Genomic DNA, 27483 nt, shown 5'->3' with positions numbered 1-27483 from the left:
GAGAAGGGTCACAGTTATCTTCTCCATCCTAATGTTTGGAAAACAGAGGCCATGAGAGAAGGTGGCAGCTGGTGAAGGACTTAGAGTAAATGTGACGCAGCTGGTACGTAGCAGTGCCCTCCTCTGTGGACAACTAACACCAGCTTTTAGAATTCTTTTTACTATTGCCCACAACATCCTTTCCTTACCAGACCTCAGCTGAGACTTTGCCAAACCATTGCAAGGCTAGAGAAAGGCAGGCAGATGGGGAAACAATGCTGGGTTAGAAATGAAGAGATCTGGGAGATCAGCTCCCTGCCCAGCTATAGACTTTCTGCACATCTTGGATCAAGTCAGAAAATACAGTCTTGTGCCTCAGCTCCCCTCTAAAATGGTGCTATTCCTTTAGCCTTGGCAGGGAGATGCTTTTGTGCAGAGGAGTATGGGCTGTTTTGGTGTCAGTAGAGCAGAGGCTCTTTCTTCTCCCCCCACCCCATGCCCAGGTCTCCTGTTGTTTGTGCCTGTTACTAAAATAACCCTCCCTCTCCCTTGAAGTGCTGCTCGCCTCCTTGAACCATTTCTCAGACTTTCCATGCAAATCCAACCTTTAAGGCTGTATATATTTTAGAATTACCTGCTAGTCTTCCCATGCTGCTCTTTGCTTCCCTCTTAGTTCTTCACTGCCCAGAGTCCCAGTCCCCAGTGCCATGGTCATTCATGCTGCTCTGAGGGTGTCTTCTCACGTGTCTTCTCCACATCTGTTTTCTTTTCCTTTTGCCTTGAATTCCCCTTTCAAAACCCACTTTGTCTTTGGCTCTCATGACTTCTCATATTGCCAGCCCACTTCTGGTGGTGTAGGATGCTCTTCTCCTCCCACCCTGGGAAAGAGGAGAGGGGTCTAGCTCCCTGCAGCAGCCTGTCCATATAGTTCCATGGCATTTAGGGGGATCTTGGCCCTTTCTCTGAAGCACATGGGGCAAGCCCCAGGGGCAGACCGGACAGTTATCCATTTTGACAAGAAGATTTCTCAGTCAGCATGCCATTTTGTGCAGAGGTGCAAGTGTGTGGCTGAGCAGGGTGAGGTTTATGGGAATCAGCCAGGTCTACCTGGGGGAGCCTTTGCCACCATCGCCGGAGCCACGGTGCGGGTCTGCGATTTTTATCTTGCCACACTCTGGCACCTGACTGCACTAGCCCTCCTCATGCAACATTAGCCCAGTGGCTAAGTCCCAGCACTGATTTTTAGCCCAGTCTCTGCCTTGTGACTGTTACACCACCTCAAACACACAGGATCCGTGCTGCCTGTGGCTCTGTCTCCTCACACATAAGGGTGAGGATGATGATAGCTATAATTAGGGGTGTTTTGAAGGTAAAATCAATCCTATTTATAAAGTCAACTGAGATCCTAGGACGGAGGGTGCTGTGGAGGTGTGGAAGGCTGTTATTAGCGTTAGCAATGGCACACAGGGTGATCTCTGCCCCTGCAGCTGCAGGCATGCAGAGGGATCGGCCAGCTGCAAGCAAAAATGCCGGACAGCTGAAACACGGGAATTGGTGCCTGCCTCCTCTCAAACACCCTGCCTCGCCTGCTGGTTTATGCCATTTGTGGCAGCCTGTATCTCTCGTTCCTTTCACCTCTACCCCGTCTGGCTGTTCACAGGCACGACTGTTCCTGCAGCCGGCAATAATGAGCAGCAAGTGGAGGCTGCTGATGCTGGAGACAGGCAGGAGAGCTGACGCACAAAGACGTCACTGGGAGCCGATGCGGAGCAGCGAGGAAGGGTCGAGTTGGCATCTGATTTGCAATCGGGTGGGCACTGTCTTGGCTCTGTCCCGACGGAGGCGCCTCCAGAGCAGAGCAGACTGTGGGTGGGACTCTAATTTTAGCGTCCTGCATGTGCACTGCTCAGAGCATGGTCGTGTGGGCTGCTTCCATTACGCACAGGCAAATTGAACTGAATGGAAATATTGTCGTCTCACTTACTGCTGTCACATTGTATCAGCTCACGGCTGATTTGCTTGGCATTGTAATCGGGCATATAATTAGAGGATATTCACCCAAGGTACGGCAGCCCAGCTCGAGGCCCATCCGCTGTGGGGACCAGGCTTTATCCAAAGTGATGCCTGGGCTCCCTGCTGGCTCTGCACGCAGCTAAATGTACCCAGCTATGACTAACGCTCCAGCCTCTACACTGATTTCTAACCTCATGCAGTCCTTCCTATGTCAACAGGATTTTACTGGACTCTAAATTGACTCCAAATGTGTCTCAGTAGGTGGTAAAATTGTCTGGTTCAGATCCTGAGCTTGGATAACTTGAGAGATGATGATTTCTTTAAATAAGTATTATGCATTTCTCATTTACATGTTGAGACTCCAAGCAACAGCATGTAACAACTTGTAATGCTCAACTTTTGTTTCGTGGGCAGTGTTTGCCGTTTTAAGGATTAATTATTGTTCTTTGCTGTATGGCATTAGGAGCTGGAGACTGCAGGCAGATTTGGAGCTGAACAGTGAGTGCCAGGTGCTGTGTGATCCTGCCCTGCCTCCAAGGGCCAATGCCCTGAGCAGGCAGGGCAGGACCAGTGCCAAGACCCCTTTGACCCATGGACTTTGGAGACAGGTTTGATATCTCTCAAAGTCATACACAATTATTTGTAGCAGACCCAGAAACTGAACCAGACCTTTCACCAGCCCATCCAGGGCCAGAGATTAAAGACTACACCTTTCTCTCTGTGCCAAGTATTTAGCCATAGACACGCAAATTTTAGGTACAATTTCCAAACCCATTTCACCTCTGGCCATACAGCACCCAGGGATGGTACCTGTGCCTGATCGGGGACCTGACCCTGCAGAGTGGCTGTGTCATTGCCAGCAGCCCTCCCTTCAAGGCTGCAGTCTGGTTTGTAGCTTCCCCCCTTTTCTAGAGGATTTTTATCAAGCCAGGGTAAATTACCTGCGTCCAAATGTTTGTCTGGTTTTTTTCCTAAGAGTCTAATAAAATCTTTCACCTACAAACCTTCCTGGCTTGCTGTAGATCAAAAGTGCAGGATTGTCAGGGCTGTGGACAAATTTCCTTAGCTACTTGCACAAAAGAAAAGCAGGCACTGTGACTGCTGATAACCTCAGTCTCCAATCTCTACAATGAGGCACAATGGTAGCGAGGCAGCATCCATGTCAGCGGAGCAGGCCCTGGCTTCCTGCAGGGCTCCTGGGAGGCTGACCCTGGCCCAGCCTTGCAGGCTGTGGCAGCTAGTGAGGGTGCAAGGGAGGATGCCGAGCGGGCAACACTGCTCCTGCAGTGATGCTCAAAGATGTTTGCCCTTCCACGCCGGGCTGCTGGTGAAGCTGAAAGCCTGCACTTCCATGCCAGCTTGTGATTCAGGGTCACGGTCACTGAGCTGCTGGCCCGGAGCATGTTTTCTCCCCGCCACCTGCTGCCAGCTCCTCTTGCACGTTGCCTCCTGCAGACTCCCACACCGGGTGCTGGCGCCTGCCTCTCCCAGCTGGGCTCTCAGCTCCCTGCTTGGCAGGCAGGCGTCCCCAGCTGGGTGCCCCATGAGCCAGCATCCCTGGCTGTGCCTTGCTGCTTCCCTGTCCTTGGAGAGCAGCTGCTGGAGCCTGGCTCTGCCAGGTGCAAGCTGGGCTGCAGCTCTCCAGAGTGGCTTTGTTTGCTGGCTCTGTGTTTGCTTTCCCACTAGTATCTAAAGAAGACAACTCAGACTGACAGCACAGCCCTCCGGCTAGTGCAGAAACCAATGCCATGTTGGATGCAGCCAGCTGCTTCTGAGCAAACTGAAAGTCCCCTCTCTCTCCCCAGCCATCATCTTCTGCAGGAATTTGCTGCAGCACATGCATGAGGAAGCTGAAAAATGAGCTTTGTCCCAAGTCCTAGAAGTCAGGATGACCTGAACGTGTACAGCCTTCAAATCACATGGCGAGGCTCTCCTATTGTATTTGCTCTTCTAATAATGGGGTGCAAGTAATATCTCCACTGAATGGCTGCACTACCTCATTTCTAGTAATGAGATGATTTCCACAGGGTCCATAGAGACGAATTATGTTTTCACCAGGAATTTTAAGGGTTAAAACCTAGAACAAGGGTGGGGAGATGTTACAAAAGCAAATACAGTCTCAGCCACAGTGTCCTTAAAAGACCAAAATAGCTATAAACGAAGAAGTAGTGGCCAATGCCAGAAGTTCCCCTGCTCTTTTGTGTCAAGGTGAAGAATTGGGAGCTGCTGCGGGTAAGACAGAAAATATCAATAAGAACAAGTTAGCAGTGTCAGTGTCCAGGCTTTTGAGTTCCTTGTCAGGTTGGGCTTAGCATTGCCTAAATATCTAAGTGAGACTGGCATCACATAGTAAGTGATGCCAGTATATACATACATATGATACTTATATATCCATAGTGATAGGAACAGATAAGGGGAAGGCAGTGGTGATCTCAATGGAAGACCTACTAAACATACCAACTGCAGCTGCAAACTGTCACCTCCAAGCAAGTGTGCTCCTCATCACGTGGGTGCTGCAGAGCGAGAAACCACAGCTGGAGGCATTTACTTCTCGGGAAAAGGGGAAGCCGTCTGATAACATTGCTTCTTCTTTTAGGGGCCTTCCTCATCCCTTATTTCCTGACGCTGGTGTTTGCTGGAATTCCTCTCTTCCTGCTGGAAACCGCTCTGGGCCAGTATACCTCTGTTGGTGGACTGGGAGTCTGGAAATTAGCACCCATGTTTAAAGGTACTGTACTGTACCGTTTGTGAAGGCAATGGCATGCAACTACAGACAAAATCCTGTAATGGTTTGGGAAGCAAATCAGCAGATCCCAGGGGATGGGGATAGGGTGGCAGGTGAGGGGAGCTTTTTTCCTCTGTGTTTATCAAGCTGTCCTTGACCCTGATGCTCACAGTCACTAACATCACTGCTCTGTTCAAGCAGTCTTGCGTAGTGACAAGTCACTTCATGAGCAGCAGGGACTGCAATGGAGGGGCTATGGCTGCAGAAGACCTGCCCCAAGCCTCCCCATGGCGGCTCATTTTAATTGCATTGGAAAAATGTAGATAGGGGAGATGAATCTGCCAATGTGTCTGGAGTAGCAGCATTCTGGAAACCAGTGGTGATTTAGAAATGTCTTGGATGTGGGAAAGAGTGATTCAGCTGGGGAAGTGACCAGATTCTGTTTTCATGGAGCTCTTCCCTAAAGTACCTGTAGCATACTGAAAGGTAACTCTGTTCACCCAGAGGAAATGGGTGGGTAAAAGATATGAGGAACCAAGTCTTCCTTGCTGACCTGTTCTGTGTAGCTGTACCAGGTACTGCATTGATGAGCTGGTTCATCTTTTCTGGCTCTGCCACAAAATTTGTTGTGATGTTCGTGAGCACAGTTGGGCACTGGAGGCCTGGATTGACACTGCTCTCTGCCTTCGTTACAGGAGTGGGGCTGGCAGCTGTGGTTCTCTCCTTCTGGCTGAATATCTACTACATTGTCATCATCGCCTGGGCTCTCTACTATCTCTTCAACTCCTTCACTGCGGTGAGTCACAGGCATGTCTACAGCATGGCATTGTCTGCACTATAGGTCCTTACTCCCTGCTTTATGGTGAGGAGTCATTTATGCCACAAAACATGCACTAACTGCTTGTAGTTTGTGCAAAGAGCCTCCATCAGCACCCTACTGGACCCTTCCCAAAGAGGTTCACTGGCCCCGGAGGCAGTAGTGCTGATGGGTACTGATGCTTGTCTTCTGGAGAGGGTGGTTCTCTGGAGGGGATGGTCCGTCCTCTCTCTGGAAACCATTGCCAATTACACTAGTCTTAAAAACCCACCCTGTGTCTCTGTCATGTTTCTAGAGCTGTGTGAATCTAAGACCTGCATATTTCCACAACTGGTTTTGTCACAACATGTTCTTATTACCCAGGACTTAGTCCTGACCTTAATTAGTCCTCATTTATGCTTCTCTTAATAAATGAAATCCTGGGGACTTTTTCTGCTGGAAACATGATTCAGAAAACATTTAGACATTTGCCTGTGACTGTCCCTTGGCATGTACTTTGGTGTGGTGGTTTATAGTGGGTTCCTCTTCCATAGTAGGGTCTTCTACTGTACAAGGTCAGAATTGCACCTCATAATAACTTCTTGGTAGCTAAATGGTTTATTTCAGCCCAGCAGCTGGGAAGAACTCCCTTAACTCTCTGAGCAACCTGTAACCTTAAAGACATCAACTCTATGGTTCAAATGGGATCTTTTTTTCGTATAGGTATAACGCCAAAATGCCGTTATAAACATTGTACATTCAGTTTCACTTTTTTTTTGATCAAAAATTTCAAGTATCTATCAAGACTTTTGCTAAAATATTATGTTTGGCATTCCCAGCCATGTTTCTACTACAAACACCTGCTGTAGGCTCCTGGTTCTAGAACAAAATTATCAGTTGTGGGTGACTAGCTGCACCCTTGGGGGATTCCCAAGTGAAAAAAAGTCTGCCCAAAGGAAGCCATCCCCATTCCACCCTGGACAGGATGCATCTTAGGATGAGGCTTTGGTACAGTCAGGTATCACAGACCTGGCCAGTGGCAGGGTTTGTATCTACACAGGCAGCTCCGGGTGTTCATCTCAAGGTCATTTCTTTTACCAGAGATAATTCCAGATTCCCCAAAGGAGCCGTGGTACAAATAAAAAAGCTAGGCTGATGCCTGTCCCCTGTTCCTCCTAAATTTGACTAGGAGTGTTTTGAACTTGAACAGGAACCCAGATTGCTCCATTTCCTCTGAATTTCAGATGGCAGAAACTGCAGAAAGCAGCAACAAACCGTCCCCCTGCCTGCCCCTCCTTGCAAGAGCTGCACAGCATCTCTAACGTGCAAACTGCTTGGTTGAAGGGCTGCTGTGTGGGGCTGCTTGAGCCATTGCATATCCTTCAGTGCAATTAGCAAGTCTACAGTGAAATCACGGGGTGGGTGCAAACAGCCTGGGTGGCCACTGAGGTGTCCCCACATGCCCCTCCATAGCCCTTCTTCTGCCAATCCAGCATGTACATTAGGAGGTATCATCTGCTGGAGCGAACTGATTTAGATGGGGGGTGAAGGCAGCACTTAAAGATACTGATGCCACGAAGCACTTAAAACACAGTCAATATTTCTAAAGGGGTCTGTGTTCATGGATGAATAGGAATGGATGCAAACATGTTGTAAACTTTGTTGAGCTGGAGCCTGAGGTCTTATCTGCAGAGAGAAATAATCCAGAATAGTCATTCTGCATTTATCTACATGCACTGAACTCGGGAAATGAGGTTGCTGCATGTGGAGCCATATCTGAGCTGCTTTTGTTGAGCTGCCTTGGCCATGGCGCTACACAGCATGGGCGAGTTGTCCTGCATGCTTGCGCAGCCCCGATGCTGTAATTTCATTGCTTGCAGCGCCAGAGCTGATTGTATTAAATCTGTAGTGGTGGGCTGCCGTCATACTGCTACCTATAGTGTAAGCATCTCCCAGGAATCCCTTTGTGCTGCTTATAAACAGGGCAGGGGACAGCATGAAATAGTTACTATGCTTTAAATTTACTCCTGGGCTTACGTTACAGTAGTTTATTCGTGTAGACAAACTGTTAGCCCCTATTCTCAAGGCCACATTGCTTTTTAAGCATTGAAGCTTGGTATTAATGAGAGATAAGAAACAAATCAGTGTTTATTCTTTGTGCAGTAAATTCCAACCACTTGTTGTGTGAAGCTAGCCAAAAGCTGTAATGATTATATACACAATATCCCCGGTAGCTATTTTAATTAGTAGCTATTAATTACCAACAGTTAATTGGAAATGGCTTTCTATCTGGGGAATTGCTAACATTTTATTAGAGATACAGCACTGCCCTATTCACGTCATTATATTGTTTCCTGGAAAATCTGTGTCCCAATTGCTCATTATTTTGGAAAACAATTTCATGCTTTTGGCTGCAAAGGTCCTGCCCATCCAGAGCAGCCTCCCACCCTCTCCGAAGAAAAAAAAAGAAAAAAGGGGCTTCAGTTTAAAAGAAGACAAATATTTGCTTGCCATCACTGCCCTTTGGAGAGAGCTTATTAATGATAATTCTATCACTATCAGTGATAACCCTGCTCTCTTTGTGCCGGCACAGGACCTGCCATGGCAGAACTGTGGGAATGCCTGGAACACCGACCGCTGCTTCTCCAACTACTCCCTGGCTGACACCACCAACCTCACCAGTGCTGTCACCGAGTTCTGGGAGTACGTCCACAGCCTGCCTACACCAGGTTTCTTCCCCTCGCCGCGGCTGTCGCGCCTGCTCACCGGGGCTGCGGCCGTGCCTGCCGGCACTTTTCCTTGGACAGCCTTGGCAGGAGGAGGGTCAGAGCTGGCCGTTGGCCAGGGTGGGCGTGGGCAAGGTGTGCACTGTGCACCTGCAAGTCAGATGGATAGAGGGGATAACAGCCTTTCTGCCTCTCTTCTCCTTTCTTTATGCCATCATGATGACCTTCATGTCCCCTTAGGGTTTTGCAGGCTCTCATGCTTGTCTGCACCTGGCCCTTCACCCTCCAGCTGCCTCCGGGATCTCCGGTCCCTCTGTCCCCAAGGGTCAGATTTCCCCTTAATGCAACCTCTCCCACCCCTAGGAGGAACATGCACCAGATGTCCGGGGGCCTGGGGGAGCCCGGCACCGTTCGCTGGCCCCTGGCTGGCACGCTGGCCCTGGCCTGGCTGCTCGTCTACTTCTCCATCTGGAAGGGCGTGGAGTGGACAGGCAAGGTACGGTGTGAGGACCAGGTGTTCTGGTGCTTCCCCTCATTGCCGTGCTCGGGTCTCAGCTGTTGAAACGTCCTCCAGACTCAGTTTTGTTTGAGTGCCTATAACTAAGTTTATGATGTTTCAAGGCAGAATAGTGGTAAATGCAATTAAATTTCTGGCATTTACCTTTCATGGTTGTAAAAATTGCTGCCATGTTTATGGTAATTTTCATTCTAAGTGTAGAGAATAACCCTTCCTTGTAAAGTCATGGGTCTGGGTACTCAGTCTCTCTGAAGGACATAGGAAGAGATTTTTGGAGATTACTTACCTTTCCTGCCTTGGGACAGCCCTTTGACTGGTGTCTTAAGAAGCTGCTGGTGGGAAAAAAACCTCACCACCTCCCTTGAAAATTTTCTTTCTGCCCTTTAGGGGTTGGTGGGAGACCTGATCAGAAGCACGTTGTTATTCACTGTGTAGCATTTCAGGCTAGCACAGAGGAAAGGTAATTACTTAGTTTAGTGAAACAGCGATGCTGAGATACTGAGATGTGTTATTTAAAGCACAGCATGGTGTAGCGGGACAATATTATGAAAAGAATAATCTAGAGGAGAGATCAGAAAGAAGCGCTTCAGGCATAGGTCACCTAAGCTGTTAACTTCCCCAGTGGCTCTCAAACAGGTTTTAGCTATGCAGCTGCAGCAAAGCCATGGTGACTGCTGGTATGGGCCCTGTGATGAGGGATGGCATGTACCTGCCAGTCCCTGAAACAGTGCTGAAAAGCAAGTGGTGGAGTCAAGACGACTCGCGTTGTTTGATGCACTGGACTAGAGAAACACCTGCTTTAGCTCTGCAAAATAAGGATGTGATGACTTAAAGGGATTACTTCTGTGGACTTATCCTCGTGCAATTCCCTTGTCTCTGGGCAATTCATTCAAATTTTAGCATGCTATTTCTGTGATTAGTGCATCCTTGCATGTCATCAGCAGAGAGAAACCTCAAGCAGCCAGAAACATTACTAGCATGGAACAGGAGACAGAAAATGCGAGGAAGTGCTGCCAAAAGCGGCAGTGTGCAGGGAGCCCCTTCCCCCCTCACAAGGACCCACACTCGACCCAACACCACCGTGGGCAGAAAAGTTCCTGGGCACCGGCGGGCTGAGGGCTCCTCTCCCATGGTGTCTTTTGCAGGTGGTGTATTTCTCGGCCACCTACCCCTACTTCATGCTCTTCATCCTCTTCTTCCGGGGAGTCACACTGCCAGGAGCCAAGGAAGGGATCCTCTTCTACCTCACACCTGACTTCAGAAGGCTCTCTGACTCTGAGGTTTGTAGCCTAGTGAGGAAAGCTCTTACCTCCCAGTTGTCTGCATTAGTCTTCCTCAGGCACTTCCCTTGAATATTTTAAATATTAAAAATAAAATGGAGTAGTTCCTCTTCAAGCAGTCACAACTCTCACAGGCTGAGACAAAGTTGAAGGGCATACCCTTTGTGGGTGGAAATCCATGCAGCAACTCTGCTGTACTCAAGCGGTGTTATCCATGGGGCAGGGGTCTGAGAAATTACCCCAGTGAAGGAAACTCCTCTCCAGGCTGGGAATGCCTCATTTCACTAACTATCCCAGGGCTGGCGATTGGCCTTGAACTGGTAGGCCCACAGAAAGGAGGATGCGGTGGCACTGGCATGGGGGCCTCAGAAGTGCAATAGTACACACAGCAGTGATTTTTGAAAGTGCTTAGATGATGACTCGTGGCTAATAACATTGCTTTGGTTGGCGGAAGCACAGGAGGAACCAGGAGAAGCATGGAGGCTTGCAGAAGCATGGAGGCTTGCAAAGGCAAAGTTTTTCAGGTGATACAGACTCTGTCTTTTGCAGCAGGGATGCTCCTGCGGCTCCAGAGTTCACCAGTCATTTGTGAGTGGGGACAACTGGACAGCCATTATTTCCCAAGAGATCCCAAATATCTCCCTCTTGCAAGAAACTCACTGTAACTACTGTACTGCCAGTCGCATTGGCTCTAACACTGGAAACAGGACTCTCAAGATCAGAAGAGTTGTTTAAACACTATGCAATTAAGAAATTAATAGTCTGCCCCCTTTCCATGTGCCTTCTAGGGTTTAAACCCTTAAGGCACCAGGACCAGCTTTGCAAGCTATCCTCTGTGGTTGTTTGCACAAGAAACTCCATGTTGGAAAATCAAAGACACACTAGTGGAAGAGGAATGGAGGGGGTGAGTGTGAGATGTGAGTCTTCAAAAGGGAGCAGCACTCCTTGGGGGCAGGTGTGAGAAAGCGAGCAGACACACACACAAATTCAGACAATAGAATAGTTCTTTCCAAACTGTACTGGGGCCTGAGGGACACAGTTCAGAAAATGGGATGCATGACCATCCCCATCCATTCCTGGAAGCAGCCTCGAGCCATAGGTTTGGAGGGCTGGGGAGGTATGTCTGTTGCTAGGCCAGGCTGCACTCTTGATGCACTTGCCACAGGAAGAGGATGCAGACCCCCGCTCCTCCTTCTCAGGGAGGCATTGCTCTCTAGCAGGCTCCCTCCTGACACTGCAAGCAGGAGAGGCAAATGCCACATCCCTGACTCAATGCCCTGTGTTAAAGACTCCCAGCAACCCTGTTCCTGTGGGGTGAGATGCAGGGGCTTTGCTGACCCTGCAGAGCTGTGGGACCTGGTGGCTCCAGGAGGCAGTGTGTGACACAAATGCACAGCATCATCACTCTGCAGGCACTTTGGGGCCTCACTGACTGTCTCCAGTACTCTCCTCTCTGCCTGCACTACCGTCTCTGAGCCCAACCTCACCCTGGAGATATGTGTTCAGAAAGGCATGGAAAACTCTGTTCTACAGACGTGTTCAGCCCAGTTGGCAGTAGCACAGCTACAGGTTTCAAGGTGGCTCCTGTGACATTTCCAGCCGCTGGCCCAAACATTTCCTTGGAGCTTGGGTCAGCAGCCAGTGTCGCAGGTACCTGTGGCCCTAGTGACAGGGTGCCCACAAGTCCTGACCACCCCAGTGGGCTGGGTGGCCAAGCCCACAGCCCCACGATCTGCATCCAGCCACCTTGCTAGCCCTGCACTGAGCTGCCACAGGAGATGTGCCTGCAGCATAGAGTCCCTCCTGCTGCAGAAACAAGTCCTGCAGCAGCTCAGCAGCATGGAGTCCCTCCCACTGCGCTCCACTCCCACCCAGGCAGCAGGTTTGCAAGAGCTGGAGGTAGCGATGGACGGCATTGTCCAGAGGTTGGTGTTTGTCTCCAGGGTGCAACAGCCTTACCTGGCAAAGGAAAGACACCAGGCTTTTAGCCCCAGCAGCCCCCACACCCTCTCTGTTAGGCAGGATAAACACTGAAGTGTCTGGGTGTCTCATCCCTCCCCTCTGTGCTGAGCTATTGCTCAAAGGAGGGAGAGCGGCCATGCTCGGAGCGCTGGACCCACCGAGCTGGCAGCAGAGAGGAAGATAGTCTCAAAACCAGCTTCTTCTCCACAGGTCTGGATGGATGCAGCCACGCAGATCTTCTTCTCATACGGCCTGGGGCTGGGGTCCCTGATTGCACTGGGGAGCTACAACACTTTCCACAACAATGTCTACAGGTCTGTCGGGGTTTTTCCAGCCTCCTGCATGGCAGTGAGTGAGGGAGGGGGTCATGGTGAGTCTGGGGTGCCTGATCTCTGATGTCCCCCTGCTGTGATCATCGTAGCAGGGCTTCCCTGCCTGCAGCACACTTAACAAGTCACCTACACTACCTCTCCAAGGCACAGGAACGAGAGCCCAAGCTCTCGGCAGGGCTTGGGCTTTTGTTTATCCCACCCTTTGCTCCTGGCCTCTTGGCAGGGACTTGCAAGTGTTCTTTTCTTTCTTCCTCTCTTACAGAGACTCCATTATTGTCTGCTGTATAAACTCCACCACAAGCATATTTGCTGGATTTGTTATTTTCTCTATTGTTGGCTTCATGTCGCACATCACGAAGAAGTCGATCTCAGAGCTGGCCTCCTCAGGTAAGCAGAAACACAAGTTTAAATGCAACAGCAACTTTTTCAAGCAATTTGTCAGTGAGCATGGGATGTTCCCAGGCCTTTCCTGACAAGGGCTGAAGTGTGCAACCCTTTTTGCATGCTCTCCCACCAAGATGGGTCTCAGGCACCTGTGGCTGGAAGGGCCATCTCCACATGCTTTGAATGTTCACCTCCTTTTAGTGCTGAAACGTTATGTGCTTTTGCTGCAGTGAAATATTTAGGCCATTTGCTTTCTGAAATCTTCCTGTGGAGATAGATACTACCTATGTTTTCAGTAGAAGTGATCAAAATTTGGAGTCCCTTTTCAATGCAAAATTTTGAAATTGTAATCTCAGCATAATTTTTTGACCAAGATGGGACTGTGTCTTCTTGCACAAAGACATATTTTGAAATTGCTGTCTTCCCAGAGACAGCTTTTACCTCAATAAACAGCATTTTGTGATGAAAAAAAAAGAAAAAAAGACATCAGGAAAGTTATAACCAGCTCTGAATATCAGTTTATTTTTCTAGCAAAGTGCTCCAGCTCCATTTGGTAGCAGCAATTTAATGACTTTCTTGTTTGCAGGAAGAGAAAAGGCAAAGCATTTCTCCAGTCATTCCTGCTTCCCCATCCTACCCCTGTGCACCCCACCAGGTTTGTGTGTCATGGGTGAAGGCTCAGGTATTCCTAGCTCCTATATTAAATACCTGTAGTTCTTGGCTGTGATGCTCAACTTGGTCCTTAGCTCAGACTTCACATCAAATGCTTTATAAACATGGGCTCATCCCTCTTTTCATTACTACAGGCCCTGGACTGGCTTTCCTTGCCTACCCACAGGTTGTCACACAGCTGCCCCTGTCCCCACTCTGGTCGATCCTCTTCTTCTCCATGCTGATGATGTTGGGTCTGGATAGTCAGGTGAGAGAACCCAGGGACAAAGCAGGGTAAGATACGAAGATATCTTCAGATATGATGGTGGTGTCCCCTTCTGCACCTTGGGGCAGTGCTGAGCAGGGTCTTCTCTTACTCTTCATGGTAAGATGCAGCTGCATGAAACAAACCCTCCCATGTGGTCATTGCCTCTGCGCTCTTCCCTAACGCAGGCATATACTGCAAGTGTGGCAGTGTCTGACCACTACCCAATGCACCAGTCCTTGTCCTGCTGCCGATTAAAAATAAGAGTAATGACCAGTTTCCAGCAGCCCAGCAGAACCAGTCAGCCTTATAAGACAATCATCACTTTCCTGTAGGAGGAGAAGATCTCTGGAAAGCTGTTATCTGTTCAGAACAATTTTTGGCCCTAGTGAAGTGCCAGTGCAGCTGTGTGGCCACAGCAAGTCCCCATCTTGCTGGGTGACCCTGCCAGCTGAGCTCACAAGCTCTAAGTAGAGGTAGCAGGAAACTATGCCTGCAAAATACTTTGGGGCAAGGGAAAGAGGAAAAAGATTTCTTTCAAGTAATAACCAGTTTGCTTGTAAGACATGATTCCCCCCACCCCCAGAATAGGTATGTGAAATAAGGGAAATGAGTATTAACTGCTTCATTTCATGTCTGCATAATAGTTTGCGGTCATCCCAACTTTCTTGGTATTTTGTGAGAAGCTTATTTTGGATGCTTTGGATTTCCTTACCGTGTTACCTTGACCAGAAGGCATTTCCTGTGAGGCATGAAAAATGTCATTACTTTGGCTTACTTTCGTAGGTTAGGGTAGAAAGTTTCCATCTTCTCTACTCCCAGGAGCTGGGAGGAGCATCTCTGCCCAAGGCGCCAGTCTCCAGCCAGACCCACTGCTCTGGCACAGTACTGACAGGTTGTGCTAAGAAAAGCAGCGATGCGGCATTTGAATTAGGGCTCCCCTGTGCTGTGAGGATGGTGTTTTGATGCCATGTTTCAGCATTGTTGTTGATAACAGGAGTAGCCCTGGGCAGAGCTGAAGCACCCTGACCTGGTTTGCAGGTGAGCAGGGGTAGATCCTGGCAGAAGGAAGGAGCCATTTCTTGGGAATGGCTGGTGCCTGGGTACCCTGGCAGCCTTGCCATCAAATAAGTCTTACAAGATATGTGAGGGAGAAGCAGCTGGATGTAGCAAAAGGCCTCTACCCTGCCCTCACAAAACAAAAAAAGTCATGGCCTCTGTCTTTTTACAAGCAGTGATACTTTATTTTGGTGATAATTCAGCATAAAAGTAGCTACCTGGTGAAGCAGTGAGTTGCAGCATGCCTCCTTTTTGAATGCATCAAAATCAAAGGCTCCTTAAAAAGCCTGTGCTTGGTCTGTCACATCCTCCCCTGTGCCTGAGTGCTCTTTCCTTGCAGTGCAAACCATCGGTACAAAATGGATGCTTTGTTGGATTACAGGTAGCGTTCATAAACCCAAGTCTAGTTCGTAATCAGACTCAGACCTATTTCTGAAATGTCACACCCAGTTTACAGGAAAATCTGATCAAACAAAGCTGGTTTTCAGTTATGGCACGCTCCCCTAAACACATCATAAAGCTCACGTCTGCATTACTACAGACAATATTTGGCAAATAATTTCAAATAGTGACTAAATGTTCCAAAAGAACATTTACAGACAAAAATTTACTCTCCATGGATTACTCACCCAGTGGTGGTAAATAGTTTGAGACATGACAATAAGCCCTCTAAGCACTGTGTAGAATTTATTTGCTGCACTTGCTTCTGAAATACGACATTAAATTCTCCAAGTCCCTTCTGACAGCTAGTCTCGAGGGCAGGCAGTCTGTGGGGGGCTATCATTGCCTGGGGAGGAGGGGGAAGGAAGGGGGAATGAAGCATCAAAAGGGAATCAAGATTTTTAAAAAGCACAGATAAATAACAAAAAAAAAAAAACAACAAATAAAGGAGCTTTCTGTCTTCATGCTGGAGCTCTGATTAAACCAAACGCACCATTACCAGCATGGCAGCTTATGCCTATAAAGCCAATAACACAGGCTGCAACAACAACTGCAACTGCACATGCATTTTGAAGTGTCCAGCTGAAAAATAAAAAAAGAGATGGTTTTGCTATGTGGTCGTTAGATATCATTTGTGGCATTTGCAGATGGGGAGCAGCCATTTTTCATTTGGGTCAGCAGCTCAGTCCATGAGGCACAGCAGAGCCATAGGGTATTTCTTGCACCCTGCACCCCTTGGGTTGCTGGGTACGGGGCTGTGGGCACAGCAGAGATGCTCAGGAGCCCAGCTAGTGAAGGAAGGTAAGGCTGAGATCTGCATTTGTGATGCAGCAACAAGAACCAACCCCTTAATGATGGTGCGAGTGGGTCCACCCATGGCCATAAGCTGCAATGGTGAATCTTCTGCACATGCAGCACAGCTACATCTGCCTCCTTCTGCCAGGGTGCTCGTCTCATCTGCAGCTGAAGGGGATAAAAGACCTGTATGGACACACACACGCCTTGCTCCTGTGCCCCTACTTGCAACTCGAGTGCCTTAATGTTCACTCTGCCTCTGATCCATCCAGGCTTTAGCTCTCTTGTGTCTAGACCCTCTTGCATAATATGCTAATGCTTTCTTTTAACCTACCAGTTTCCAGGTCAGGCGTTTTCTCCCTGGGGCAGCTAGCAAGTCTTGTGACTGCAAGCCTGCGTCTGTCCCATGTGAGGCTGCCTCTCACATGTTATTAATGATGAATTCCAGCTGCAAGCAGCAAGACCCACTCTCATGGCTCTCTGCTGCACATCTGGCAGCTGTGGTTGAACCCCTCCCAGGCCTGTGGGTCCCAATCAGGGTGCTCTGCATAGCTGAGGAGGGAACAGCAAACCCCTGGCACTGAGAGAGGATGGGAAATAGACTTTCATTCAGACCAAGGTGCCACCTATATTGACTCGTAAACCCAGATTATTGGGCCCAGTGGCTTGTGTAATGATTAAACCGCTGAAGGAGAAAAAGAGCAAAAGAGAAAAGTGAATGGAAATAAAATCTTTAGGAGAGAAATAATACCATGGGGTGAGGCACAAGGAAGAACAGAATATGTGCGAAAAATTGTGGCTGGAGACAGTTGGTGAGAAAAATTAAACTTTTTGGAAAGAAGACTGAAGTGTCCGTTCATGCATGTGTCCACCCACACACATAAGTGCACACACAGGGCAAGGGTGAGACCGGGAGGCATGACAATGACCAGATCCTCATCGGACCTGAAAGCAGAATGGCTTCACTCAGGTGCCTACTTATCTCGTGCGAGTGTCTAAGGTTGGGTATGCAGGCTGCAAATGTGGACCCCAGGCCAGCCAGGGAGCCACGGTCCCGAGAGCTGGAAAGGTGAGCCTCCTCCAGGCTGCATCACCTCTGAAGACTGAGGCTGGCATGAGGCAATTTTCAGTAAATGGTATGAAGGCCACTGCCTGTTTTATGGCTGGAAAAAGCAGCGTACTGCCATTTGGTTCCCCACCTCATCTGTTACTCATCAGCTTAATTTTGATAGGAGGCAAAAAGATTTCAGCTCACTTTGTAGCCCCATCACCCATCTCCCTCTCTTTCCCTCTGTGCTTTCCCTGGCTTTGATCACTCTTCCTGCACCAAAGGGCTGTTGGTTTTACTCCCTCCCAATATCTGAAACATCTTTTTCTTCACTGCTTCTCCGCTGGGCACCCCTTACAGCCACCCTCTGTCCCCCGCCACCCCTGGCCCTCCTCTGAACCCTTTTCCCTCTCTGCCTTGCCTGGCCCTGCCCAAGGCTCCAGCGGCACCTGGCCATGCATCCAGGTGGAAGGAATAGCTTTCAACAGTGGGTTGGGTTTTTTTTTGTTACGCCAGCTCTTCACACTGGTGCCAGCTCAGTCCTGACTCTTCCATACAAGGAGCTGGGTGGGATGGGGTGAAGAGCTCATTGTCAATTAGTATAAAGGCAGCTTAACCCATGCCTGAACCACAAATGATTCTTTAATAGCACTTGTGTCCAACATAAAAGGCTCAGCTCATTAAAAATTCAAGTTGAAGCAGTTGAGCTTTGATGCTCTGGGAATACCAGCTTTCCTGCAGATATAAAACCCTGGACAGAAACATCACCCTTTGCCCTGCTCTGTCCCACATGGAAGCCAGCCCCAGCAGCCGGCAGTGTGCAAGCTCTTCCACTGTCCCTGCCCAGCTATAGGTACAGCTCAGGCTCCCCACTTTTCTTCCATACATCTTTCCAGCTCTCTGGTTGTTTTTTTTTTTCTGTGTACCTTTACCTCCACCTCCACTCTAGCTTTTTTCTTCTCGTGCCCCTATTCAAAGCTGAATCTAAAAATGCCAGCACTTTCTAGAGAGCTCTCCCAGGGGCCGGGGCATCCCTGACATCCAAGAGCAATGAAACCTCTTTCATGGCTTGTACATTTACTGAGGGTGACCAGGGAAGCTAGGAGCTTGCTGCCTACATAAACTTCCCAGGATTTTTGCTAGAGGCATGATGTCCTTTCTGAGAGCTCTGTGTTGCCAATGATTTCTCATAGTGAGGTATAAAAGTGAATCTCACAATTTATCAAGAAATAGAAGGAAAAGATGTGTTTCACATACATACAGTCAAACTGTCCTCATGCCACAGAGCGGAACTAGCAGGAAACCTGATATGAAGGTAACACTCGTGGGGACTTCTTTGTGTGTTATGGTGCAGACAGCATAGCCTAGTATAGCACTGCACAAGCCTTCCAGGTGTTTTCAGCTCTAGAAGGACCATGTGCTGTGAGGATGGGCTTTCAATGTGCTGCATGCACTTAATGTAGTGTGCTTGGAAAAGTGAAATAAAGCCAAGGACTGGGCAGCCAGAGATGTTATTATTCATGTGCGTGTGAGAGTGGGCAGTGGGTAATGCAGCTCCTTAATGAGCGTTTTAAATCACTGATGAGCATAAATGTTGTTGCAATAGGCTGAGAAGTGCACACGTGGGAAAGGAAGAGCAAGCAAGGTCCTGCACGTGTCCCAGCAGCAGACAGATGCATTGCTGTGACAGAGAGCCTGGCAGCATGAGGGAGCAGGGCGGTGTTGGGGAGGCCCTAGAGAGTTTGGGGGAAGAAAGAAGAGGCTTTTCACAGGAGGCAGAAAGTAGACATTTATCTTAGCTAATTTTAGGTATTTAACCCTGGTGCTTTTAGCTCCCTCTATATTCAGTGGAGGGAGATGCATTTTTAGAAGATGGTTTGGACCAGCTTTGTGCAGAGGTGCCTCCTTTTCTAGTGTCTACAGCGAGCATTAAAGCAATGAGGCTCTCAACATTAAATGTGGGAGGTGATGATGTCAGGCTAAGATACTTTTATATATATGTCTTTGGTGTATACCTTTTCCCATATATGTCTTTGGTGTATATCTTTTCCCATAGTTCTGCACCGTGGAAGGGTTTATTACAGCCCTGATGGATGAGTATCCTCATCTCCTGAGAGCCAGGAAGAAGGTCTTCATCGCAGTGGTCTGTTTCATCTCTTATCTCATTGGGTTCTCCAACATCACCCAGGTACAGATAGCCGTGCTTGTACCTCCATTCAGGGAACATTTCTAGTCCTTTTTGGCCTAGCACAGCAGCACCAAAAGCTTTGGGAGAAGCGACAGCATCCCTAAGACCCACCCTAATGCTGGGTAAATGGCCTTGTTCATCACTGCTACATCTCAAGTGACATGGGATGCCTCCATAATTTTTGCAACCATCCTGTTATCAGTCTGGCTTTGTTTTTTTCTGTTTGTAATGGTGGCTTAAGCTAGAAGAGCCCAAGCTGAGGGAACACTTGGCGCAAAGTGTTAAGATAACATAAAGACCAGTTTGTTGGGACCCTGAACCTCTGGGCCTGAAGCCAAGGTTAATGTGTGTGGAGGTTAGGGTTGAGTGGTCTGGAGACTGTTTGTGGACCACTGCAGGTTCATAAGGAGGCAAGGCAGCAAAACTCCTGGGAGGGGCAAAAGCAGAACAAATTAAGTGACTCCATCTAAAACAGAGAAAATAAAAAATCCTAGTGAATCTCTGCTTTTCTCCTCACCCTTGGCCATGCCTGAACAGGCTGGCTAATTGTCTGCAAGAGCACATCAGTTTTGCTGCTGGGAACCAGACTCCAGTGGAAACATTACAATGCCAGCTCTACTGTCCAAGCAAATTAACATTAAAGCAAGCAGATGCAGATAGTAGCAATGCAAGCATCCGGCTGATATTATCGACTATAATCTGTAACTAAACTCCTTGACCCTGGTTTTGTCTCCTCAGGGTGGCATTTATGTCTTCAAGCTGTTTGATTACTACTCAGCCAGTGGCATGTGTCTTCTATTTCTTGTCTTCTTTGAGACCATCTCAATTTCTTGGTGTTATGGTATGCACAAAAGGTCTTGTTCCTTTGTTTTCTCCATGGGCACGGTGAGTTATTTCAGATGCCTCCCACAGTGAAGCCAATGAAAACTTTGCAACTGAAAATAGCTTAGGCTGATAACTGTAGAAAATCAGGAGTGGAAGGCTGTCACCTCACTTCTCCAGGCCACCACAAAGACCTCTGCACAAACTGGCAGATGCCTAGGGTCTTGCCCTCTGGTCCTTCAAGAGAAATTTGCTTTTGTGACCCCATACCCCACCCCCTCCGGATAATGCTTCTCATGCCACAGCATTGTCACCCCCTTGCTGTGGCTGGCTTCTGCTGTATCACAAGAAGAGATGATGACCACGGTGCTGAGATGGGATGGTTTTTTTTTCAATGCTCATTTCTTTTTGTAGGTGTGAACAGGTTTTACAGCAACATCGAAGAAATGATTGGCTACAAACCTTGCATCTGGTGGAAGATCTGCTGGGCCTTCTTCACACCTTTTGTCTGCCTGGTAAGACCTGGGGCATCCTATCTGTAGGAGTGGATCCAGAAGGGCCTCTTTCCTTGAATGGGCTGTAGGGGAATCACTATGTTGTCAACCCAGTATAGGTCTGGTGTAAAGTGGTCCTAGGCAGACTTAAGATGGATAAAGTAATACAAGAGCATCTTTCACTCCACCCACTGGAAATCACCAATAAGAAAAGCTTTAGATGATTGTTTTAATCTAAACAAAGCCACCAATTCTTCCTTCTTCTTTCTGAGATGCCAAAAGATAAGCAAATAACTTACTGTTTTAAAAAAGCTATTTTTGTTTATAGGGAAGGCTTTCAGCTACTCTAGCTCCAGTTTTAGCCCTGACAGTTTTTTCAGAGCAAAAGCCATTAACAAATGCAATATGACTGATTGTGGAGTAATTTTGCCTTTGCTGGTTCCTGCACTTCCAGCAGAAGTAGCACAGGGAATGGCATGAGGAGGCCAATGATAGGAAGGTGAAGGCTCCTGAGGCCAGGTGCGAGGATGCTCGTAACTTGCTTAGGAGCTGGTGTTGGGGCACTGATTCTCTGAGTAGTATAGTGAAGAAGGAAATCAGGGGTATTCCAGTTCCAGCTTTTTAGACAGGATAATAATAAATAATTTTAAACTACCACTTGGTGGGCTGAGAGCACCTAGACAAGTGTAAGGAGCTGTTAGGAGCTAAGGAAAGAATGGATGGATGGACCCTGATTTTGTACACCTTCACCTGCAATGGCTGGTGCTCTTTTCCCAGGGTGTATTCTTCTTCAGTGTGGTGGAAATGACCCCTCTGACACTGGGAAAATATGTCTATCCCTCGTGGGGACAGGGCATTGGTTGGCTTATGGCTCTGTCCTCCATGGTACTGATTCCAGGATACATGCTGTTCTGTTTCTTCACCTCAACGGGGACCCTCCAGCAGGTAAGAACAGCTTCACCACTCTTCTGCTCTCTGCTTAGAGTAAGCCCCCACTGAACTAAGCCTAAGAAGAACCAATCAGACTGTGCTCTGACAAAGTTGTCAGAGTACTTCAGGTTGGTGCTGCAGGAGCTCTGCACACCCTGTCCTCGAGGAGGGCTAAAATCAGCTCCAGCACATAGATTGGCCTCTGGTGACACGAGCTCTCTGGAGAGGCCTTATTGGTACAACTGAGCACTAACATGCCTAAATGGCTGGGAGTACTGCTGGGCAGCACGCGGCTGGCTGCATCTGGCCAAGTGGGTAGACCTTCAGGTAGTCTCTCTTTATGTCAGTCTGTTGTCCCCCATTGAGTTTTGTGTTGTCACCTTCACAAAAAGGAAGCCCTTTTCCTGAATATCTCTTTGGTGCAGGGGACTGGAGCCCTGGAAGGTATTGGGAAGGAATCTGTGAGATTTCTTAACCCAGAGAAATCCCAATTCCCAGCAGCCTCTGGCTATGAGCATGGTCACCTGCCGTGTCTCAGCAGAGAGACCAGCATCCTCCAAGCATGAAGCCTGAAATATCTCAGGGCTAGGGCCTGCTAGTGACAAGCATGCACAGCAGCAGTTTGTTATGTGTGTTGTAAAGGGAACTCAGTGAACGAGGGGTTAAGAAGCAATGCAGACTTTTATTGCAGGACCCACAATACCCACAACTTTGATCTAAACATTTTGTTAAATAATTTGAGCGAAGTTTTATGTAGCAGTGAATCATGAGTCTCTGTATGTCATACCTAGTAATTACTGCTAAGATTTTATTTACAGTGTTGACATTTAGTCTTGAGAGCACCGTGCTCAAAGTCCCTGGCTTGATGCTGTTTGCTGCGAGCTACAGGTGTAAGAAGTTACCGCAGGGGTACTGATTTATGGCTTTCCCAGCCCAGCTGCAACAGCCACCAGATGCCATCTAAATCCCATGAGTTTTCTTTATTGATACTGTATTTTGAATAATGTTTAATGCGGAAATGTTTTGGTTGAAATTGCTGGACTGAGGTCAGCTTCAGGCTCTCCACCTCTGAGGTCAAGTTGCAGGTGAATTTGACTTTCCTTCCCCCCAGCTCTCCATTTGGATGGGCTGTGGTGGGGGAACTGGGTGGGTCTGGTGGCTCAGATCTGCTTTCAGTTTCTGGTCTCTCATCTGAGGTCAAGTTCTTGCCATTTCGTGTTGAAGGCCAGTGGCAATTCCAATAGTAGGTCCTTTCTCAGGTGTTTCAAGGGCTCCTCATCCCCTCATAAGATGAGCTGGAAAAGAGGGAAAAGGAAAGACTGCAAATACAGATATGGGTTCAAACCTTTGCTTAGGCTCAATCCTGTTTCCACTGGGGATGGTGAAAGCTTTCCATGGCATCCAGGGCAACTCATGAGTATGTTTCCACCCATCCCCTCAGCATCTCATGCAAACCAGCAGTGCCAGTCAGCAACGTGAGTGGCTGGTGTGCACCCTCTCTGTCCCGCTCTCCCTGTAACAGCACCCACACGCATCAGGAGACCCAGACCCCTTCCCCACTGTTCACAGACCCAGGAGTGAGCAGCAGATGGCAGCAGGAAGAAAGTAGGCTTGTGTGTGTTGGTATTGACAGAGAGACTTCTTGGCCTCTTATATGCACAGATCCGGGATTAGTTTGTAATAGAGCTGGAGCTGGAGGGAAATTAGATGCCAATGCTGAATAAAGTGGTTTTGACAGACAGGAAAGATTATAAGTCATTTTGATCCTACTAAGCATGAATGTAAGGGGAAAAAAAAGACCATGAATGGCAGAAGCAGCTCAGTGAACATTTCAGGGACTTCACCCAGCAACAGCCACTTCAGCAGTATTGGAGAGTAGGAGCTTGTTTTCCTTTGCTGGGAAGAGCTTCTTTTGACTTAGTGATGTCTATTCAGGTCAGGCTCAATCCTCCTCTGCCTTGTCTTCTGCAACTTACAGCATTAGTCCCTCCCTGACAGGCAAAAGTGATTCATTCTCCTTCATCACTCCTGATGCTCAGTCTACACGCCTCCAGTAATGATTCGCTCCTCCATATTTTCCTGGATTCTTGATTCGCTTTATTTGGCTCTGAAATTTTTATTTGATCGGCTCAAGGTGACAGGAATTGCTGCTGGTGCAAAGGTCTGTGCAGGTGGACTGCTCTGATCTGCATCAGCGGCATAGGCCATAACCTTGTCAGCCTGCTGTAGATAGTTAGTAATGCTTTATAATCAACCTTAGGTGAAAAATTATGGAAACTGGGAAGATGGGTCTGCTCTGAAGCCTGTGACATTGGAGCTCTCGATCCTTCTTGCAGCTGGTATTGCCTGGTAACAATTCACCTGTGTTATAAAGGTGATCCCTGTATTTCAGATAAAAGGAGGAGCTGCTGTTCTGTGTACAGCACCAAAGCAAAGGTGACTTGCAGAGGCTTTCAGTGGATTGCTGAATGTTGCTGGAGGAGTAGCTCCTGCCACATGTGTCACCCCCTCGCCCTGTACCTAGGGCTACCTCTGAGGCTTGGGGTGAGGCATCCAATCCTCAGCTGCTGTCATCCCCCAGCTGCCTCATGGCTGCTGCCCCCAGCCCCCCGGCTGACATGCTCTCTCCCTTCCTTCCCGGGCAGCGCTTGCAGCAGATGACACAGCCCAAGCCAGTGGCACACACTCAGAACAATGGCCTCCAGCCGAAGACGTCCTTGAACGGGAGGGTCTCAGATGCTGCCGTCTAGGAGGAGACCCCAGACCTCCTTGCCCTGCCCCGTAACTGCTCATGCCATGTTGTCCCTCAAGCTCCTCCGGCACAGCCTGCTGTCCCTGGCTCCGTGGTGGCTTTCGCTTGTCAAAGAGAGGACCTGGTGGAGGAACCCTCTCCCGTCTCTTCCTCCTGGCCCGGCTTACCAAGGCCCTGCACAAGCTGGCACCAGGGCATTGTGTGGTGACCATCTTCATCCTGCAACATCCTGGTCCAGGCTCTCAGGAAGAAGCAGCCAGTGCCCAGGTCTTCCTCCTTCTGACAAGAGGTGATGTTTCCAGAGAGCTTAGACTGATCGCTGACCACTTCGCTGTTCTTCTTCTTGTCTTGCCATGTGAATCTCCTCAGAGCATCCCATAGCACACAGCTGTGCTGTCACCCCAGAGAGCCAGCTGACACCAGGTTCAATTCTAGATGGTTGTTGACTGATCTAGCATAAACCAACACTAGCAAATGCATAACCGGAAGGGAAGTGGCAGAATGAGGGATTCCAGTGAGGAGTCCAGCATGCTGCTAGCTGTATGATATTCCCAAAACTGGAAAAGGGCACCAGGACAGTGTGTGCTTCTCACAGGTGCCGTGTTTCAGCCCTGCACAGTCTCCAGCCATTATCTCCGCCATCCATTGGGGCTGGCACTGTGAGCCACAGCCTAGCAGAGTAGGCAGCCTTTTTCTTCTGGAGCATCCTGCCCTCTGCAGCTGTGTGCAGTAGCCACTCCCTGACCCTAAAATGCAGTTAAGAGGGTAAGTGGAGGACTCTTTGCTGGAGGCTGTCCCAGTCTCCTACACTGACCATGCTCTGCTGCAATCAGCTTTGTGCGGCGGCAAGAGGTCTGCTGTATAATGGGGAGGCTTTCCAGCATAATGCAAATCTCCCCGCAAGGTCAAACAGGGCAGTTCCTGTCAAATATCCTCCCTGGCTGCTTCCCCGTGTGGGAAGCAGTAACATGTAGCATAGTGCCCATGGGTGGTTTAGCTTATACATTTTTCAGGAAGTGGCAACACCTAAATCCCAGACAGTGGAAGGCAGAAGCTCCTGAGGGAGCTGGCAGGACATAGCCACCCCCGTGAACCAGTGCTAACTTCCCTTGGGAAGTGTCTGTACAGCCAGCTGCTGGCACTGGGACATCCCAACTCCCAGCACACACAGCATGGGGGACTGTGAGCTGTTGTAAATTATGCTGGAGGAGTGTTTAACACCTTGGAGAAAGAAGGGAAGTGCTTAGAGCAGTCCTAAAGTAGCAGCATATGTCTGGTTTATAAAGCCTTGAGAAAGGAGGTGGCTCACAGCATCATGTGCAGGTGTGACAGTGATGGTCCCGTTTGTGACAGCCTCCCAGTGACTCCACGTAGAGATACCCATGTACTCAGAGCATTTAATGAGCACCCATCGTACGTGTGCACACACATTGTGGCTCAGTGTAAATTAGTCTCTCCCCTCCCTTGGCATCCTGACAGCATCGCCAGGTCTGCCTGGTGGCTCACGCTCCCAGGCTCAGCTCAGAGTCAGTGAATTCATAAATCAGTGTCCAAGGAAAAGTATGTCTTAGTCATGCTGTGGAGCTGTGACATGATGCAGGTTGACCCCATGCTGCCCATCCCTGGGACCAGCTGATGCACGGGGCCAACCTGCTCTTCTGCTGGTCTCCCAGCCTGAGGATCAGTAGTGTACAGAGGAAAGAAGTTGTCTAGTGATTAAAGCTAAGTCAGTCACCTGTGGGGTTGGGTACCCTGCCAGCTCGCCAGTGCACCTCAATTAACATTGCTTTAGATGTGTAACCAATTTGTGTTTGTACACATGGTACGTGCTGTGTCCTGGCTCCTAGTGGTCATGGCTGCCAGGTCTTGGGTGCATGTTTTGCAGTCTCCACACCACAAGCTGAGGTCATGCCCTGTCCTGCATCTAATCATTAGGGGGCTTACATCAAAAAAATCGCAGCTGTTAAATTGACATGAGGAAAAGCTGAATTTACAGGCTTGATCTTGAAAAGCTGAGGGCCAAACACTGAAAGCTGCAATCATAGTTCACAATCATAGTTCAAAATTAATCTCAGCCAGTCACAGATGTGTTATCTTGCCTTGTCCCGTAACTGCAAGTACTAGTATAGCTGAAATTTTTTATTCCACTTTCACCTATTTTTATAAACTGGGGAATAAAGGAAACCACTCCTTACATACATATACATGCTTTGAGAGGGACGTCTGTGTTGAAAACAGATGTTAACCTCTGATCTTTGCAGTAATGACCTTTACTAGAAATGTGCTTTTGCCTGTGTATCCATGCCACGTAACCTCTCCCCTTAAATGCAGACTGAGAGTTGCACAGGCAGGTTATGGGCAAAGGAGTCAATTTTTGAGCGAGGCCTTAAAACTATGGAAGACCTCAATTTTTCCAACTTTACTGGAGCAGCTCAGCTCTGAGGTAGAACAAATCAGTGCCAGTGGTCATTTTTTAAATTCTTGGCCAAAAAGCTCGGTTGCTGGGAGAGTTGTTCAAAGGGTTGTACTGTCTGGGTTGTACCGTCCAGGTTGTTCCTCCAGGGGAGTGGAGAAGGAAGGGTCCAGAAAACAAAGTCCCTTCCCTGGTGGCTGTGGAAATCCCGAAATCTCCAGTTCCTTTTTGCTGGTATTTTAGTCCAAGCATCTCTGACTTGTGGCCTTGCCTGTGTCAGGTACAGAACATCACTCCAGGTGTAGCAGCAGGAGCTACCCCGCACATCGGCTGCTCATAATAACAATATTTGATGAGATTTAACCATTTGCTCAGTTTTCTGCCTGTGACCTTCTCCTTTGCTCTCCCTCCTGCCCTGCTGCTTTTTGTTCTCTTGCCTCACTTCTTCCCCACTATCATCCATCCAGTGAAAATTGCCTACCTTGGCTTGCTTCTTCCTCCTTTTTGGTTCTGCTACTTTCAAAATGCACCTCTCCCTCCTTTCTCTTCTCCTTTCTATTCTTTCCTCATTTCTATCTCTCTCTGTTGTAAATTACCGGCCTCACTTACCTGCTTCTCTCATGCACTCTCCTTCCAGCCTTATTACTTATTCCTGCATGCCTGTGGCTCAGCTGCTCACGGTGCGCGTGCTCAATCCTTCTGCCTGCTGAAAGATGGTTGTCAGGACCCCATGGAGGAGCTCGGCTTTTTGCAGGATCCAGTCCCTAAGAACCAATTTCCATCCCAATATCAAAATTATAATGAAGTTTCAGCTATCTTCTCTTACTCTCTGCACCAGAAAGTGCTGTGCCAAGTAATGCTATCTCTTGGTATTACTAGAAGAGGCATTTCAACCCATATTCCACCAGCCT

The 27483-nt window shown here is 48.5% G+C and overlaps 1 protein-coding gene across 1 annotated transcript in view; it reads left to right on the top strand.

The window, feature by feature from the left end:
• LOC104041617 (sodium- and chloride-dependent GABA transporter 1) overlaps positions 1 to 26621 on the top strand; it is a 49696-nt gene extending 23075 nt beyond the window's left edge. Inside the window, exons 3-15 of the mRNA XM_064458113.1 lie at positions 4589 to 4720; positions 5413 to 5513; positions 8107 to 8216; positions 8603 to 8735; positions 9902 to 10036; positions 12209 to 12312; positions 12593 to 12717; positions 13521 to 13633; positions 19030 to 19161; positions 19900 to 20002; positions 20398 to 20498; positions 21255 to 21422; positions 24053 to 26621. Coding sequence (XP_064314183.1) covers positions 4589 to 4720; positions 5413 to 5513; positions 8107 to 8216; positions 8603 to 8735; positions 9902 to 10036; positions 12209 to 12312; positions 12593 to 12717; positions 13521 to 13633; positions 19030 to 19161; positions 19900 to 20002; positions 20398 to 20498; positions 21255 to 21422; positions 24053 to 24157 — 1562 coding nt within the window. The 3' untranslated portion in view covers positions 24158 to 26621. The remainder of the gene's footprint in view (positions 1 to 4588; positions 4721 to 5412; positions 5514 to 8106; positions 8217 to 8602; positions 8736 to 9901; positions 10037 to 12208; positions 12313 to 12592; positions 12718 to 13520; positions 13634 to 19029; positions 19162 to 19899; positions 20003 to 20397; positions 20499 to 21254; positions 21423 to 24052) is intronic.
• The last annotated feature ends 862 nt before the right edge of the window (positions 26622 to 27483 follow it).

Source organism: Phalacrocorax carbo, chromosome 1 (genome assembly GCF_963921805.1).
Source record: "Phalacrocorax carbo chromosome 1, bPhaCar2.1, whole genome shotgun sequence".
Classification (NCBI taxonomy): Eukaryota; Metazoa; Chordata; class Aves; order Suliformes; family Phalacrocoracidae; genus Phalacrocorax; species Phalacrocorax carbo.
The sequence above is the reverse complement of the archived record's forward strand: the minus strand, read 5'-3'. Positions and strand labels throughout refer to the sequence as shown.